Here is a 15,227-nt window from a genome sequence, read left to right on the forward strand (position 1 = left end):
TGATCTAAGCTCTGGTAAGATCACCATCAAAACAGCTAAGCAGCAGCAGCAGCAATAATGGTGTCCTACAGCAAATGCATGTATGAATTTATAATAAACCATGACTTTATACATGGGGGTCTTCCATCCACGGACTTCAGTCTGGGATGTGTGAAAGCCTCTCGAGCACAATAACCAGACTTGTGCTGAACTTCTCTGTATTTCGATCATGACCCTGTGCAAACATATCAGCTGCTTTATGGCTATTTCTGTCCAAAATCTAGATGGTCTCGTTTTGACCTTCCTTAACCAGACTGCGATTTATGATATTAGAACATCCACCATAACATGTTAATGCTGTTCCTAAATGTTTCTGTCACTCCATTATTGATCCAAAGCTAAAACAGGAACAGTCTGTTTACTTTTTTCTTTTTTTCAGATCAATATATAGGCCCTATAGATTGTAGACTCCACAACTACAAGTAAACACATTCAGCCACACTATAAGTGCTGTCTGTCAAAAACAGTTCCCAAACTTTCGTCTTGTGTACCTGATAGGCCCATCAATAAGGCTAAAGTACCCCATTACCATTTTTACTGAAGAAAAAAAAGTTGATAGAAAATAAAAGTATTATGAATGCAAAACCAACCACATAAATATAAAACTTGCACGCATTACAAAATGTTTTCTTTCCTTGAAAAATAAACTAGGAAAAAAATATGTTAATTCCAATAGGGTTTTTTTTTCTTTCTTTTTTCCTGGTTGGGAATCACTGGTCTAAAACACTTTTTTTAATCATGAATATTATGTAGACTGAACAGAATATGAAATCGTGGTACACTACTATAAAATCTATAGCAGTTTGCTTTGGCCCACAGGAAGAATTCTCTTTAACAGACAGAGGACACAAGGAGGAAAACCGCTTAAACAATCTCTGATCGCTGAAAACTTATTCCTGCCTGCATCGGGTTTATAAAATATAAAGGTAATTTTGAAGTTCAGTGTCAAAATGCCTATAGAATGGCTTTTAAAAGGCTGGTGTGTGTTGCTGTAGCAGCAGTGAGAAGAACACGTAGCTCTCTATCCAATGCCATCATGATCAGTGTTACCAACTCTGAGACATACAGTACAACACACCATGTTCATGTCTGACGCTTGGAAAGATGGCTAGCCATCCATCGCTCATTGTCCTTCAGTCAAGAAACTTTTCTTTGTAAACCTTTCAAGGATCCAATTTTACAAAAAATCTTTATGAATGTTATACCTCAATGTTGTTCGCAAGCAATATGCAACATGGCTACTATCACAAAAACACTTTTCTGCAGTTTTTGATATGCCACAGAAACAATATTTCCCCAGACAGATTATTGTTCAGCACATTAAAGTCATTGTGCTCTAAAGAAGCTGAAGCCATTCAATGCCATTTGACTCTCCATCTCTTATAAGCGCTGCAACCGAATTTAGGCAGTAGTATAACATATATAGCTATATCTGAACATATTCCTCCATTCTATATGTTAAAGTAGTTTCAGTGATGATAAAACAGATATGTGTAAACATATCTACATCTTCAAAACTTTGTACTCTGAAGGTTGTTGTGCATTTTGTGCAGATTCTCTCAGTAACACAACAGCATGACTATGAAACACTTAAATCTACACTACTTTTGCCAGGACACAAAAATGAGCCAAAAAGATTTAGAATATACAGGGCTCCCACATCAGTAGACGAATGCATTTTCAAATTTTCCAGTCATTTATGATATTATAATACAGATTTTTTTTATATAATTTATTTTAGTTGTATTATTTAATTTTAAATCATTAAGTGAAATTTCAACCAATAAAATATTTTTGAAATGGACACAATAATGACTACAGAAATTTCCACAACCTCTGAAGATTTTTTTTCATGACATTTCCAGCCAGTTGAGTTTTTTTTTTTTTGATATCGCACTCACAAAAAGTGAATTTCTAACAAATTAATCTGTGAAATCGGCATAACTATACAGATTTACATTGGGTATACAGAAAGTTTTTTTCAGTCATTCTTGATTTTTTTAAATATGCATTTAAAAAAAATATATATTATCGAGATTGCATGCAAAAAAGTGAATTTAAAACCAATGAAATACTGCTGAGATGGGCATAATTATAAAGAATGTTAATTTTCAACACAAATTTACATGATTGTATTCATTTCCAATACGTTTTTATAGGCCTGGAAATCACAATTCCCTGATATTTCCAAGTCTCTGTAACTGTGGGAACCCTGGATCAGTCTTTGAAAGTTTCCTGTAATGTTGCTGAGGCACTTCAGTCGGCCTGCACTGCCAAAGCTCATTGATCAGATGGTAAATTGACTCTAGCCTGCTTATTTTGAACCCTGCCAAAAGCACCAAATATCAGATTACACTGTAAAAATAATGGGACAGACAAATAAATATACAGTAACATTACCATAAAGGCGAAAGATACATAAAAAAAAAAAAAATCACATTTGCAACTCATTCCTCAGTCTCCACCATTTTACCCCCCTTACAATCAACAGTACTTCTCTTTTTTCTTCCAGACATCCCTCAGTCTGTAGTTGTGTGTTATTCATTGGGACTTTCCTCCTGTATTTCCGGCATGTTCTTTCTATCCTTGCGCAGGGTATCAGTGAGGGGCTGAGCGGAGCTGGGCGACTCGAGCTGCTTCGGTTCATTCGTGTGGTAACTGCCTTTATACCTGTACAGGTAAATGTAGAGGCCGTACAGGATCAGGAAGAGCAACATCAGAGACACGGTCACGATTACTGTGGAGAAGCACACACACACACACACACACACACACACACACACACACACACACACACACACACAGAGAGAGCAGTCGTTAGCATTAAGCTTAATACTATGGTGCCAGCTGAGCTGTCTGCAAATGATGGATTAAACATAATTTGTATCATATTGCAGAATTCACAGGAGAGAAGCCCACATGTACTCACAAGCTTTAAAGGGATAGTTCACCCAAAAATTAAGATTATATATATATGCTTTTCTGTGGAACACAAATGAAAGAATTTGAATGCAACTCAATTCATATGTATTACTTTTTTATTTTATTTTTTATTGTTCTAGTCACTTTGACATGGTTGTTATTATGGAAAAGAACTGCATGAAGATTCTTCTATTTTTGTTCTATTTCTATTTTTCGGGAAAGATCTGCACCCGCTGGCAAAGAGGATTAAGTGTGTGTGTGTGTGTGTGTGGGAAAAACAAGTCTTGTTTATACTGGAAAAAAGATGACAATCAGACAGTTAGAGAAGAAGAGGATTTGAGTTAAGCAACAAAGGGTGACTGATAAAACTCTTTATGAAAATTGAAGTGTTCAATTTATAAATTGGTCTTGTTGCATTGTTCTGATGGGTCTTTAATCTCAAAATGATCTTGTAAGTATTATAAAAGAGGTTCTGTAACATCTACAACAAAAAAATTAATGTAACTCATACTAAAGTAACAGTAACATATATAGCATTGTCCAGAATATGGTCATTTGTAAAGATCTGATGCTTATTACACCTTAATTTATTCCATATACAGTAAGCTATATTATCGTTTTATCACTAATGATACCAAGTTTCTGTCATTTGCAGAAGCTCGGCTTTATGCAGAAGCTTATATTCCCATGAATGTTCCCTAATCCTGTGTTCTGCAAATTAAGAGGATTTTAAAAATAGGTTTTAGCGTCCCAAACAGAGAAGATCAGCATCATTTGCAGTTCTGGATGAAATGGAATAAAAGACAAAAAGAAAACAAAACAAGGAAAACAGAATATAGAATTGTACTTACATTTAACAGAAATAGTTTAATCGTCACTTTTATTGACAGGATTGTGGAAATGTGACAGGTACAGTATAAGAGGTGTTCGGGAAATAGCGCTAATTGTTATTTAAAACGATAATAAACCAAGTGTGACTGTAAACTTACATGTCATCCAAGGTGGGGTGACATCATCATGAATGTAATAGAAGACTAAAAAAAAGAGAAACACATTACTCGAGGGTTAAAAACAACATCCAATCACCATAACATACTGTAAGAGAAGAAATGCAACTACTTTTATTTACTTACACTACCTTCCAAAAGTTTGGGGTCTGTAAGATTGTTTTGATGTTTTTTAAATAAATCTCTTATGCTCACAAAGGCAACATTTATTTGATCAAAATACAGTAATATTATGAAATATTAATAGAATTTAAAATAACTGTTTTCTATTTGAATATATTTTAAAATGTAATGTATTCCTGTGAATTTTCAGCAGTTTAATGCATCCTAGCTGAATCAAAGTATTAATTACTTTTAAAAAATGATCTTACTGACCACAAACATGAATAGTGTATGTTAGGGATTCATGTGAATGACAGAATATGTAGTCTTACACAGGCCAGTGAACCAGGGGTCATCCTCCCAAGGAACATATCCTAAGACGGGGGGAAACGCCCCACAGTTAGACTCCACCACATAGCCTTGAGTCGTTACAGGTGGATTGGTTACATTGGGTCGGAAGTAGGCCTTCAGTGGGGCAAAGATATTATAGCGGACCCCTGATATACAGCCCGTAAAACCTGGACTGTTGTGCCTCTGAATTTCGTAGTCTACACCTCCCACCTCTACGAAGAAGAGCAGAAAACAAATCAATGCACTGTTCATCTAGTAAATTAAACTTTTCATTCACATGCAACCAGTTAAAGGTACACAATGTAACTTTATAACAAAATATAAAAAAGTCAATACATGATCAATCCTTTGTCTTAGACTAATTCACTTTGGTAAGCTTACTATAAGTGTTTATCTCATCATATCCGTAAAGTCAAGTCACCTTTATTTATATAGTGCTTTGACAATACAGTTGTAAACAGTAAATAGAGAAAAGTTGCTCTGGCTTTGACACGTGTATGGTGTGGTATAGGTTAGTTGTTAGAAAGCCATGGAGCAGCTAAATCGCACTTTTGTTTTCGAACAGCTACAGGACCAAAAGTTACATAATACCTTCAAGATAAAAATGCTTGTCTTACCCATGACTCTACCCAAGAATATAGACTTTGGTGAGTCAAATCTGGGAATCTCTCCTGGTATTAACTTCTCAATCCACGGATCCATGTAGTCCACCTAGATCCAGGTACAAATCCATATACAAACAGTGTGCTTTGGGTATATGCTAATAACAGTGAAAACCATGTCAGATCTAGTTTGAGATCCTACCTGTGTCCATACTGTGTAGTTGTGTCGGGTGATGTTGACAAAATGAGGAAAGCCATCTGCCATGTTTCTGTCAGTCAACTTAAATTTGTAGCTTATTATACCAAGCCGATATCTCAGTGACAGAGTACCTGCAAAGGAAGTGACATCAGTGCTAAAGCTAATGTTTTGTATGCTCTGGTGTGATTGTGTGTGTGTGTGTGTGTTTACCATCTTTCTTGAGCAGGACGGCGATGTAATCGTTGCCGAAGGAGCTGATATAGAGGAGCACAGCTGGAGCCTGTAAAGTGCTGAAGCTAAACTCTATGTCATCAGTTGTCGTGTTGTAGCCGAGGGTGAAGTTGTGCCAATGAGGCTCTATCCAGAAGTTCGCCCACCAAGCGTCAAAGGAAATGGGCTCTTTTCGGATGTCATACCGCAGCCACGCTCCCACATCAAAGAACGCCCCGATATCTAAAAATATGTGACACAAGCAGAGATCATATTCTTGTTTATGGGTACCCCTCACACATGCTGATTTAACATTTAAAAAAATCAAATAGACATGATAGACAAATCTTTATAACACATCATAAGACTTGAATAGTCTCATCATTGGCAATCCATCATACGTAGGACTGTAACAGTTTATAATATTAATAATAAGGTTATTATTCTGACCTCTGTGGGATTTGGTCTTTAATTGTAACATTAGGGCAGTCACACAATTCAAATAGCAATTAATATAATATTTTTGGTGTTTCAGTTACTTTTTAAGAAAAAAAAATAACACAAGAGAAAAACTAAATAATGTATGCAATTGCGCATTTATATCCATATTTCTTAAATTTAAAAAAAATCCAGTCCTCAAATCTGATTGGTCAAGCCCATTCTAGTTCAACAGCCCTGGGACTTTTTACTGTTTTGCTTGTCAGACTATTAGTCTTTGCATTAAGCACATATTAAGCACACTGTGCGATTATGGCCACGATTTGGCCGTCTGAGACAATATTTGCAAATCCTAAAAGATTTCTCTGATCCTTGGCTAAAATCGGAAATCTTTGATCGTTAGTTTGGCATGTTCACCGACAGTCGATTAATTAATGGTGCTTGCCTATAGGCAAAGCAACATTAGTGTTATTGCTCATACTTATTATTAATGGTGCTTGCCATAGGCAAAGCAACATTAGTGTTATCTCACATACTTATTAATGGTGCTTGCTTTAGCAAGGCATCATTATTGTTATCCGTCATACTTATTATTAATGGTGCTTGCTTTAGCAAGGCATCATTATTGTTATCCGTCATACTTATTATTATTAATGGTGCTTGCTTTAGCAAGGCATCATTATTGTTATTGCTCATACTTATTATTAATGGTGCTTGCCTATAGGCAAAGCAACATTAGTGTTATTGCTCATACTTATTAATGGTGCTTGCCTATAGGCAAAGCAACATTAGTGTTATTGCTCATACTTATTAATGGTGCTTGCCTATAGGCAAAGCAACATTAGTGTTATCTTGCATACTTATTATTCTTCCACACAAAAGTTCGGCGCGTAACTCGCCCCGCACCGTTTGTCACAGACCCCTGAGTGAGGTGTCAAATCGACCGGCCCATTGAGGAGAGGTGTGCTATATCTTTTCTAAGCGATCGGGTGTACGATGTTCGCACAGCGGACGAAAAAGCGGCCCAAAAAGTCCCATTGACTTAACATTGCGGAATTTTCAGAAATTCAAATCCCAACTGTCATTTTTCACACACACAGACACAAAGGGCCTGACACCCCTGCATGTCTCCCCCTCTCTCTCCCTCAGAGGATTTATATTATCCAGCAGCCAATAAGTAATGGCCTAAAATCTTCATAGCCACACCATAGCAACCAGTTACAGCACCCTAGCAACCATAGGCTATAGGCACGAGGCCGCAGGCCTCGTGCACTCATTATAATGCACTCGTTTAATAGAGATTTTAAATACTCTATAAAAACTCACTCATAGGCACGAGGCCGCAGGCCTCGTGCACTCATTATAATGCACTCGCTTAATAGAGATTTTAAATACTCTGCGGCCGAGTGCCTAACCTTAGCCCTAACCCCATAGTAACCATCTGTGAAAACTACCAACCACCTAGTAACACCATAGCAACCACCCAAAATACCTTAGAACTCCCTAGCAACCACCCAAAACACCTTAGAACACCCTAGCAACCACCCATAACACCCTAACAACCACCCAAAATACCTCAGAACTCCCTAGCAACACCATAGCAACCACTCAAAATACCTTAGAACTCCCTAGCAACCACCCAAAATACCTAAGAACTCCCTAGCAACACCATAGCAACCACCCATAACACCCTTGCAACCACCCAAAATACCCTAGCAACCACCCAGAACACCATAGCAACCACCCAGAACACCCTAGCAACCGCCTAGCAACCACCCAGAACACCCTAGCAACCGCCTAGCAACCACCCAGAACACCCTAGCAACTGCCTAGCAACCACCCAGAACACCCTAGTAACCACCCAGAACACCCTAGCAACCAACCGAACAACATGAATAAGCCATATCTCAGCAGCAGAACATCGTACAGACATGGTTGTTGGCTCGTATGCAATCATGTACCACACTCTAGCAACCGAGTGGTGAGTTTTGCCACTGCAAGCACCATTCACATTTTCTTCTGGAAATGTACGTTCTAGTTATTCTTCTGTTTCTTCTTCTTTTTATTCTGGACAAAGTTTGGCGCGAAACTCGCCCCGCACCGTTTGTCACAGACCCCTGAGTGAGGTGTCAAATCGACCGGCCCATTGAGGAGATGTGTGCTATATCTTTTCTAAGCGATCGGGTGTACGATGTTCGCGCAGCGGACGAAAAAGCGGCCAAAAAAGTCCCATTGACTTAACATTGCGGAATTTTCAGAAATTCAAATCCCAACTGTCATTTTTCACACACACAGACACAAAGGGCCTGACACCCCTGCATGTCTCCCCCTCTCTCTCCCTCAGAGGATTTATATTATCCAGCAGCCAATAAGTAATGGCCTAAAATCTTCATAGCCACACCATAGCAACCAGTTACAGCACCCTAGCAACCATAGGCTATAGGCACGAGGCCGCAGGCCTCGTGCACTCATTATAATGCACTCGTTTAATAGAGATTTTAAATACTCTATAAAAACTCACTCATAGGCACGAGGCCGCAGGCCTCGTGCACTCATTATAATGCACTCGTTTAATAGAGATTTTAAACACCCATAACACCCTAGCAACCACCCAAAATACCTCAGAACTCCCTAGCAACACCATAGCAACCACCCAAAATACCTTAGAACTCCCTAGCAACACCCTAGCAACCACCCAAAATACCTTAGAACTCCCTAGCAACACCATAGCAACCACCCAACACCTTAGAACACTCTATGAACCACACATAACACCCTAACAACCACCCAAAATACCTCAGAACTCCCTAGCAACACCATAGCAACCACCCAAAATACCTTAGAACTCCGTAGCAACACCATAGCAACCACCCAAAATACCTAAGAACTCCCTAGCAACACCATAGCAACCATCCATAACACCCTAGCAACCACCCAGTACACCATAGTAACCACCCAGAATACCCTAGCAACCACCTAGCAACGCCCTAGCAACCACCCAGAACACCCTAGCAACTGCCTAGCAACCACCCAGAACACCCTAGCAACCACCTAGCAACCACCCAGAACACCCTAGCAACCAACCGAACAACATGAATAAGCCATATCTCAGCAGCAGAACATCGTACAGACATGGTTGTTGGCTCGTATGCAATCATGTACCACACTCTAGCAACCGAGTGTCGAGTTTTGCCACTGCAAGCACCATTCACATTTTCTTCTGGAAATGTACGTTCTAGTTAATGGTGCTTGCCTATAGGCAAAGCAACATTAGTGTTATTGCTCATACTTATTATTATTCTTCTGTTTCTTCTTCTTTTTATTCTGGACAAAGTTTGGCGCGAAACTCGCCCCGCACCGTTTGTCACAGACCCCTGAGTGAGGTGTCAAAACGACCGGCTCATTGAGGAGAGGTGTGCTATATCTTTTCTAAGCGATCGGGTGTACGATGTTCGCACAGCGGACGAAAAAGCGGCCAAAAAAGTCCCATTGACTTAACATTGCGGAATTTTCAGAAATTCAAATCCCAACTGTCATTTTTCACACACACAGACACAAAGGGCCTGACACCCCTGCATGTCTCCCCCTCTCTCTCCCTCAGAGGATTTATATTATCCAGCAGCCAATAAGTAATGGCCTAAAATCTTCATAGCCACACCATAGCAACCAGTTACAGCACCCTAGCAACCATAGGCTATAGGCACGAGGCCGCAGGCCTCGTGCACTCATTATAATGCACTCGTTTAATAGAGATTTTAAATACTCTATAAAAACTCACTCATAGGCACGAGGCCGCAGGCCTCGTGCACTCATTATAATGCACTCGTTTAATAGAGATTTTAAATACTCTGCGGCCAAGTGCCTAACCTTAGCCCTAACCCCATAGTAACCATCTGTGAAAACTACCAACCACCTAGTAACACCATAGCAACCACCAAAAATACCTTAGCAACCGCCCTGAACACCCTAGCAACCGCCTAGAAATGTCCTAGCAATCACCCAAATACCCTAACAACCACCCAGAAAACCTTAGCAATTGCCTAGAAACCACCCGGAACACCCTAGCAACCACCCAAAATACCTTAGAACTCCCTAGCAACACCCTAGCAACCACCCATAACACCCTAACAACCACCCAAAATACCTCAGAACTCCCTAGCAACACCCTAGCAACCACTCAAAATACCTTAGAACACCCTAGCAACCACCCAAAATACCTTAGAACTCCCTAGCAACCACCCAAAATACCTTAGAACTCCCTAGCAACACCATAGCAACCATCCATAACACCCTAGCAACCACCCAGAACACCATAGTAACCACCCAGAACACCCTAGCAACCGCCTAGCAACACCCTAGCAACCACCCAGAACACCCTAGCAACCACCCGAACAACATGAATAAGCCATATCTCAGCAGCAGAACATCGTACAGACATGGTTGTTGGCTCGTATGCAATCATGTACCACACTCTAGCAACCGAGTGTCGAGTTTTGCCACTGCAAGCACCATTCACATTTTCTTCTGGAAATGTACGTTCTAGTTATTAAGTTGGCTTGTGAAAGCCAATTTACTGAAATCCTATTTAAACTTATTATTAAGTTGGCTTGTGAAAGCCAATTTACTGAAATCCTATTTAAACTTATTATTAAGTTGGCTTGTGAAAGCCAATTTACTGAAATCCTATTTAAACTTATTAAGTTGGCTTGTGAAAGCCAATTTACTGAAATCCTATTTAAACTTATTACTGGTGCTTGCTTTAGCAAGGCAACAGTATTGTTATTGCTCATACTTATTATTATTATTTTTCTTTTTATTCTGGACAAAGTTTGGCGCGAAACTCGCCCCGCACCGTTTGTCACAGACCCCTGAGTGAGGTGTCAAAACGACCGGCTCATTGAGGAGAGGTGTGCTATATCTTTTCTAAGCGATCGGGTGTACGATGTTTGCACAGCGGACGAAAAAGCGGCCAAAAAAGTCCCATTGACTTAACATTGCGGAATTTTCAGAAATTCAAATCCCAACTGTCATTTTTCACACACACAGACACAAAGGGCCTGACACCCCTGCATGTCTCCCCCTCTCTCTCCCTCAGAGGATTTATATTATCCAGCAGCCAATAAGTAATGGCCTAAAATCTTCATAGCCACACCATAGCAACCAGTTACAGCACCCTAGCAACCATAGGCTATAGGCACGAGGCCGCAGGCCTCGTGCACTCATTATAATGCACTCGTTTAATAGAGATTTTAAATACTCTATAAAAACTCACTCATAGGGCTAACCTTAGCCCTAACCCCATAGTAACCATCTGTGGTGCCCTAGCAACCACCCAGAACACCCTAGCAACTGCCTAGCAACCACCAATGAACATAACTCTGGATCACATTTGAAGAGGCTGGTAGGCTCTATAACAACATACCACACAATGGGGTAAAAGTTGCACCCCTGGGGGGCAGGACCGGCCCAAAGTTGCCCCATTCACGTACTATGGTGCAGGACAGCCCATGAAATGGGCTGTCCTACACCATAGAAACCGCATTTGTATTGAACATAACTCTGGATCACAGTGTCATAGAGACAAGGGGGCGGGCTCATTTTACTCAGACGACCAATCAGTTTCTCAGGATCATTGTGAAGCTTTCAAGCCACGCCCTAGCAACCATTTAGAGCTCCTTAGCAACAATCTCCATAGACTTCCATTGAAAGACATCAAAGGGATATCTCAGGATATAAGTGTCATAGAAACATGAGGGTGGGCTCGTTTGACTCGGGGCAGCAAACAGCCAATCCCCAATCACCTCAACGCTTCCTAGCCCCTCCCTAGCAACCATTGTCGAGTACCTTAGCAACCAAAATCCAGACAGGGATATCTTCCATTCTGAATGTCACAGAGGCATGGGAGTTGGTTTATATCATTCATACTGACAAGCAGCCTTTGGAGTTTCATGATTGGCAGCTGCCAAACGACTCCCTAGCAACAAAACAGAGTACCCTAGCAACCATTTTGCAAGACCTATATCTCTGCATCAAAACATCGTATAGAGATGGGGGTTGGTTTATACATTCACACTGATTTTGGAGCTTCATGATTGGCAGCTGCCAAGCCACTCCCTAGCAACCAAACAGATTACCCTAGCAACCGTTTTGCAAGACGTATATCTCTGCATCAGAACATCGGATAGAGATGGGGGTTGGCTCTTTTGACTCATGCTAGCAAACAGGACTTGCTACATGCTACACATGCTAGCAGTGAATAGCTACATGCTAATTTTGATTAGCTAAGTGCTAAATCATGCCAAGAAAATGCTACAAACTCCATAGTAACCATCTGTGACAACTACCAACCACCTAGTAACACCATAGCAACTACCCAGAATACCCTAGCAACCGCCTAGCAACCGCCTAGCAACCACCCAGAACACCCTAGCAACCACCCAATACACCCTAGCAACCACCTAGAACACCTTAACATCTTCATAGCAAACTCCAAGAACACCCTAGCAACCGGGTCGTGTTTTTTGCCACTGCAAGCACCATTCACATTTTCTTCTGGAAATGTACGTTCTAGTTATTATTATTATTCTTTTTATGAGACTAAAATTTCTATATCTAACTCCTCCTAGAGCTTTAACTCTACATACTCCAAACTCGGCCCAGACACTCAAACTGTTCTGACTCGCGTTGCTATATCTTTTTAGACTGATCGGACTTACGGTTTTCCTATAAATGACGATCAAACTCGGAAAAAATCCCATTGACTTAACATTGCGGAATGTTCAACTAATTTAAACTTTAATCTAATTTAAACTATTTTTAACTGTAAACTACTTTAAACTTTAAACTACTTTAAACTAATTTAAACTTCAAACTACTTTAAACTTCAAACTAATTTAAACTTCAAACTATTTTAAACTTTAAACTTTTTCAAACTATCTGGTCCAAACTTTCACAAGCCAACTTAAAGTTTGTTCAACGAACTTTTTAATCTAGTTATTATTCTTCTTTTTATTCTGGACAAAGTTTGGCGCGAAACTCGCCCCGCACCGTTTGTCACAGACCCCTGAGTGAGGTGTCAAATCGACCGGCCCATTGAGGAGAGGTGTGCTATATCTTTTCTAAGCGATCGGGTGTACGATGTTCGCGCAGCGGACGAAAAAGCGGCCAAAAAAGTCCCATTGACTTAACATTGCGGAATTTTCAGAAATTCAAATCCCAACTGTCATTTTTCACACACACAGACACAAAGGGCCTGACACCCCTGCATGTCTCCCCCTCTCTCTCCCTCAGAGGATTTATATTATCAAGCAGCCAATAAGTAATGGCCTAAAATCTTCATAGCCACACCATAGCAACCAGTTACAGCACCCTAGCAACCATAGGCTATAGGCACGAGGCCGCAGGCCTCGTGCACTCATTATAATGCACTTGTTTAATAGAGATTTTAAATACTCTATAAAAACTCACTCGTAGGCACGAGGCCACAGGCCTCGTGCACTCATTATAATGCACTCGTTTAATAGAGATTTTAAATACTCTGCGGCCGAGTGCCTAACCTTAGCCCTAACCCCATAGTAACCATCTGTGAAAACTACCAACCACCTAGTAACACCATAGCAACCAGTTACAGCATCCTAGCAACCATAGGCTATAGGCACTCATTATAATGCACTCGTTTAATAACACAACCACTCAAAATACCTTAGAACTCCCTAGCAACACCCTAGCAACCACCCAAAATACCTTAGAACTCCCTAGCAACACCATAGCAACCACCCAAAACACCTTAAAACACCCTAGGAACCACCCATAACACCCTAGCAACCACCCAAAATACCTTAGAACTCCCTAGCAACACCATAGCAACCACCCAAAATACCTCAGAACTCCCTAGCAACCACCCAAATTACCTCAGAACTCCCTAGTAACACCATAGCAACCACCCAAAATACCTTAGAACTCCCTACCAACACCCTAGCAACCACCCAAAATATCTCAGAACTCCCTAGCAACCACCAAGAACACCCTAGCAACTGCCTAGCAACCACCCAGAACACCCTAGCAACTGCCTAGTAACCACCTAGAACACCCTAGCAACTGCCTAGCAACCACCCAAAACACCCTAGTAACCACCCAGAACACCCTAGCAACCAACCCAAAACATGAATAAGCCATATCTCAGCAGCAGAACATCGTGCAGACATGGTTGTTGGCTCGTATGCAATCATGTACCACACTCTAGCAACCGAGTGTCGAGTTTTGCCACTGCAAGCACCATTCACATTTTCTTCTGGAAATGTACGTTCTAGTTATTAATGGTGCTTGCCTATAGGCAAAGCAACATTAGTGTTATTGCTCATACTTATTATTCTTTTTCTTTTTATTCTTCCACACAAAAGTTTGACGCGCTACTCCTCCTGGACCGTTTGTCACACACCCCTGAATGAGGTGTCAAAACGTGCGGCCTATACGGGAATCGTGTGCTATGACTTTTATAAGAGATCGGGGGTGCGGTGGTCGCCCCAGGGGCGAAAAAGTCGACGAAAAATCCCATAGACTTAACATTGCGTCAAACTTTGACGAGTCATAGCTCAGAGCGAGGATTTCGTAGAAATGTGAAATTTACCACATTTGGAGAGGTTGGCAGGCTCTGTAAGAATATACCTCACAATGGGGTAAAAGTTGCACCCCTGGGGGGCAGGACCGGCCCAAAGTTTCCCATTGACTTAACATGGTGTAGGACGGCCCATGAAATGGGCCGTCCTACACCATAGTAAGCGATTTTGTATTGAACATAACTCTGGATCACAGTGTCATAGAGACAAGGGGGCGGGCTCATTTTACTCAGACGACCAATCAGTCTCTCAGGATCATTGTGAAGCTATCAGGCCACGCCCCTAGCAACCATTTAGAGCACCTTAGCAACAAGTTCCATAGACTTCCATTGAAAGAGATCAAATGGATATCTCTGGATAGAAGAGTCATAGAAAAATGAGGGTGGTCTCGTTTGACTCAGGGCAGCAAACAGCCAATCATGAATCACATCAACACTTCCTAGCCCCTCCCTAGCAACCATTGTCGAGCAGCTTAGCAACCAAAATTCACAGACTCATAGCTCAGAGCAAGGATGTCGCAGAAACGTGTAATTTGGCACATTTAAAGAGACTGGCAGGCTCTGTAAGAACATACCACACAATGGGGTAAAAGTTGCACCCCTGGGGGGCAGGAGGGGCCCAAAGTTGCCCCAATGAAGTACTATGGTGTAGGACAGCCCATTTCATGGGCTGTCCTACACCATAGTAAGCGATATTCTATTGAACATAACTCTGGATCACATTTGAAGAGGCTGGTAGGCTC

The 15,227-nt window shown here is 41.0% G+C and overlaps 1 protein-coding gene across 2 annotated transcripts in view; it reads right to left on the reverse strand.

Annotated features, from left to right (window-relative positions):
• Positions 1–1,926: 1,926 nt before the first annotated feature.
• The window catches only part of cntnap1 (contactin associated protein 1), a 147,545-nt gene continuing 134,244 nt past the window's right edge, over positions 1,927–15,227 (reverse strand). For both annotated transcript variants that reach the window (XM_079611307.1, XM_079611308.1), the window contains exons 19-24: positions 5,433–5,675; positions 5,226–5,353; positions 5,039–5,132; positions 4,403–4,633; positions 3,951–3,995; positions 1,927–2,776 (exon numbers count right to left, since the gene is read on the reverse strand). In XM_079611307.1, coding sequence (XP_079467433.1) covers positions 2,577–2,776; positions 3,951–3,995; positions 4,403–4,633; positions 5,039–5,132; positions 5,226–5,353; positions 5,433–5,675 — 941 coding nt within the window. In that variant the 3' untranslated portion in view covers positions 1,927–2,576. The remainder of the gene's footprint in view (positions 2,777–3,950; positions 3,996–4,402; positions 4,634–5,038; positions 5,133–5,225; positions 5,354–5,432; positions 5,676–15,227) is intronic.

Source organism: Phoxinus phoxinus, assembly GCF_949152265.1.
Source record: "Phoxinus phoxinus genome assembly, chromosome: 1".
Taxonomy (NCBI): Eukaryota; Metazoa; Chordata; class Actinopteri; order Cypriniformes; family Leuciscidae; genus Phoxinus; species Phoxinus phoxinus.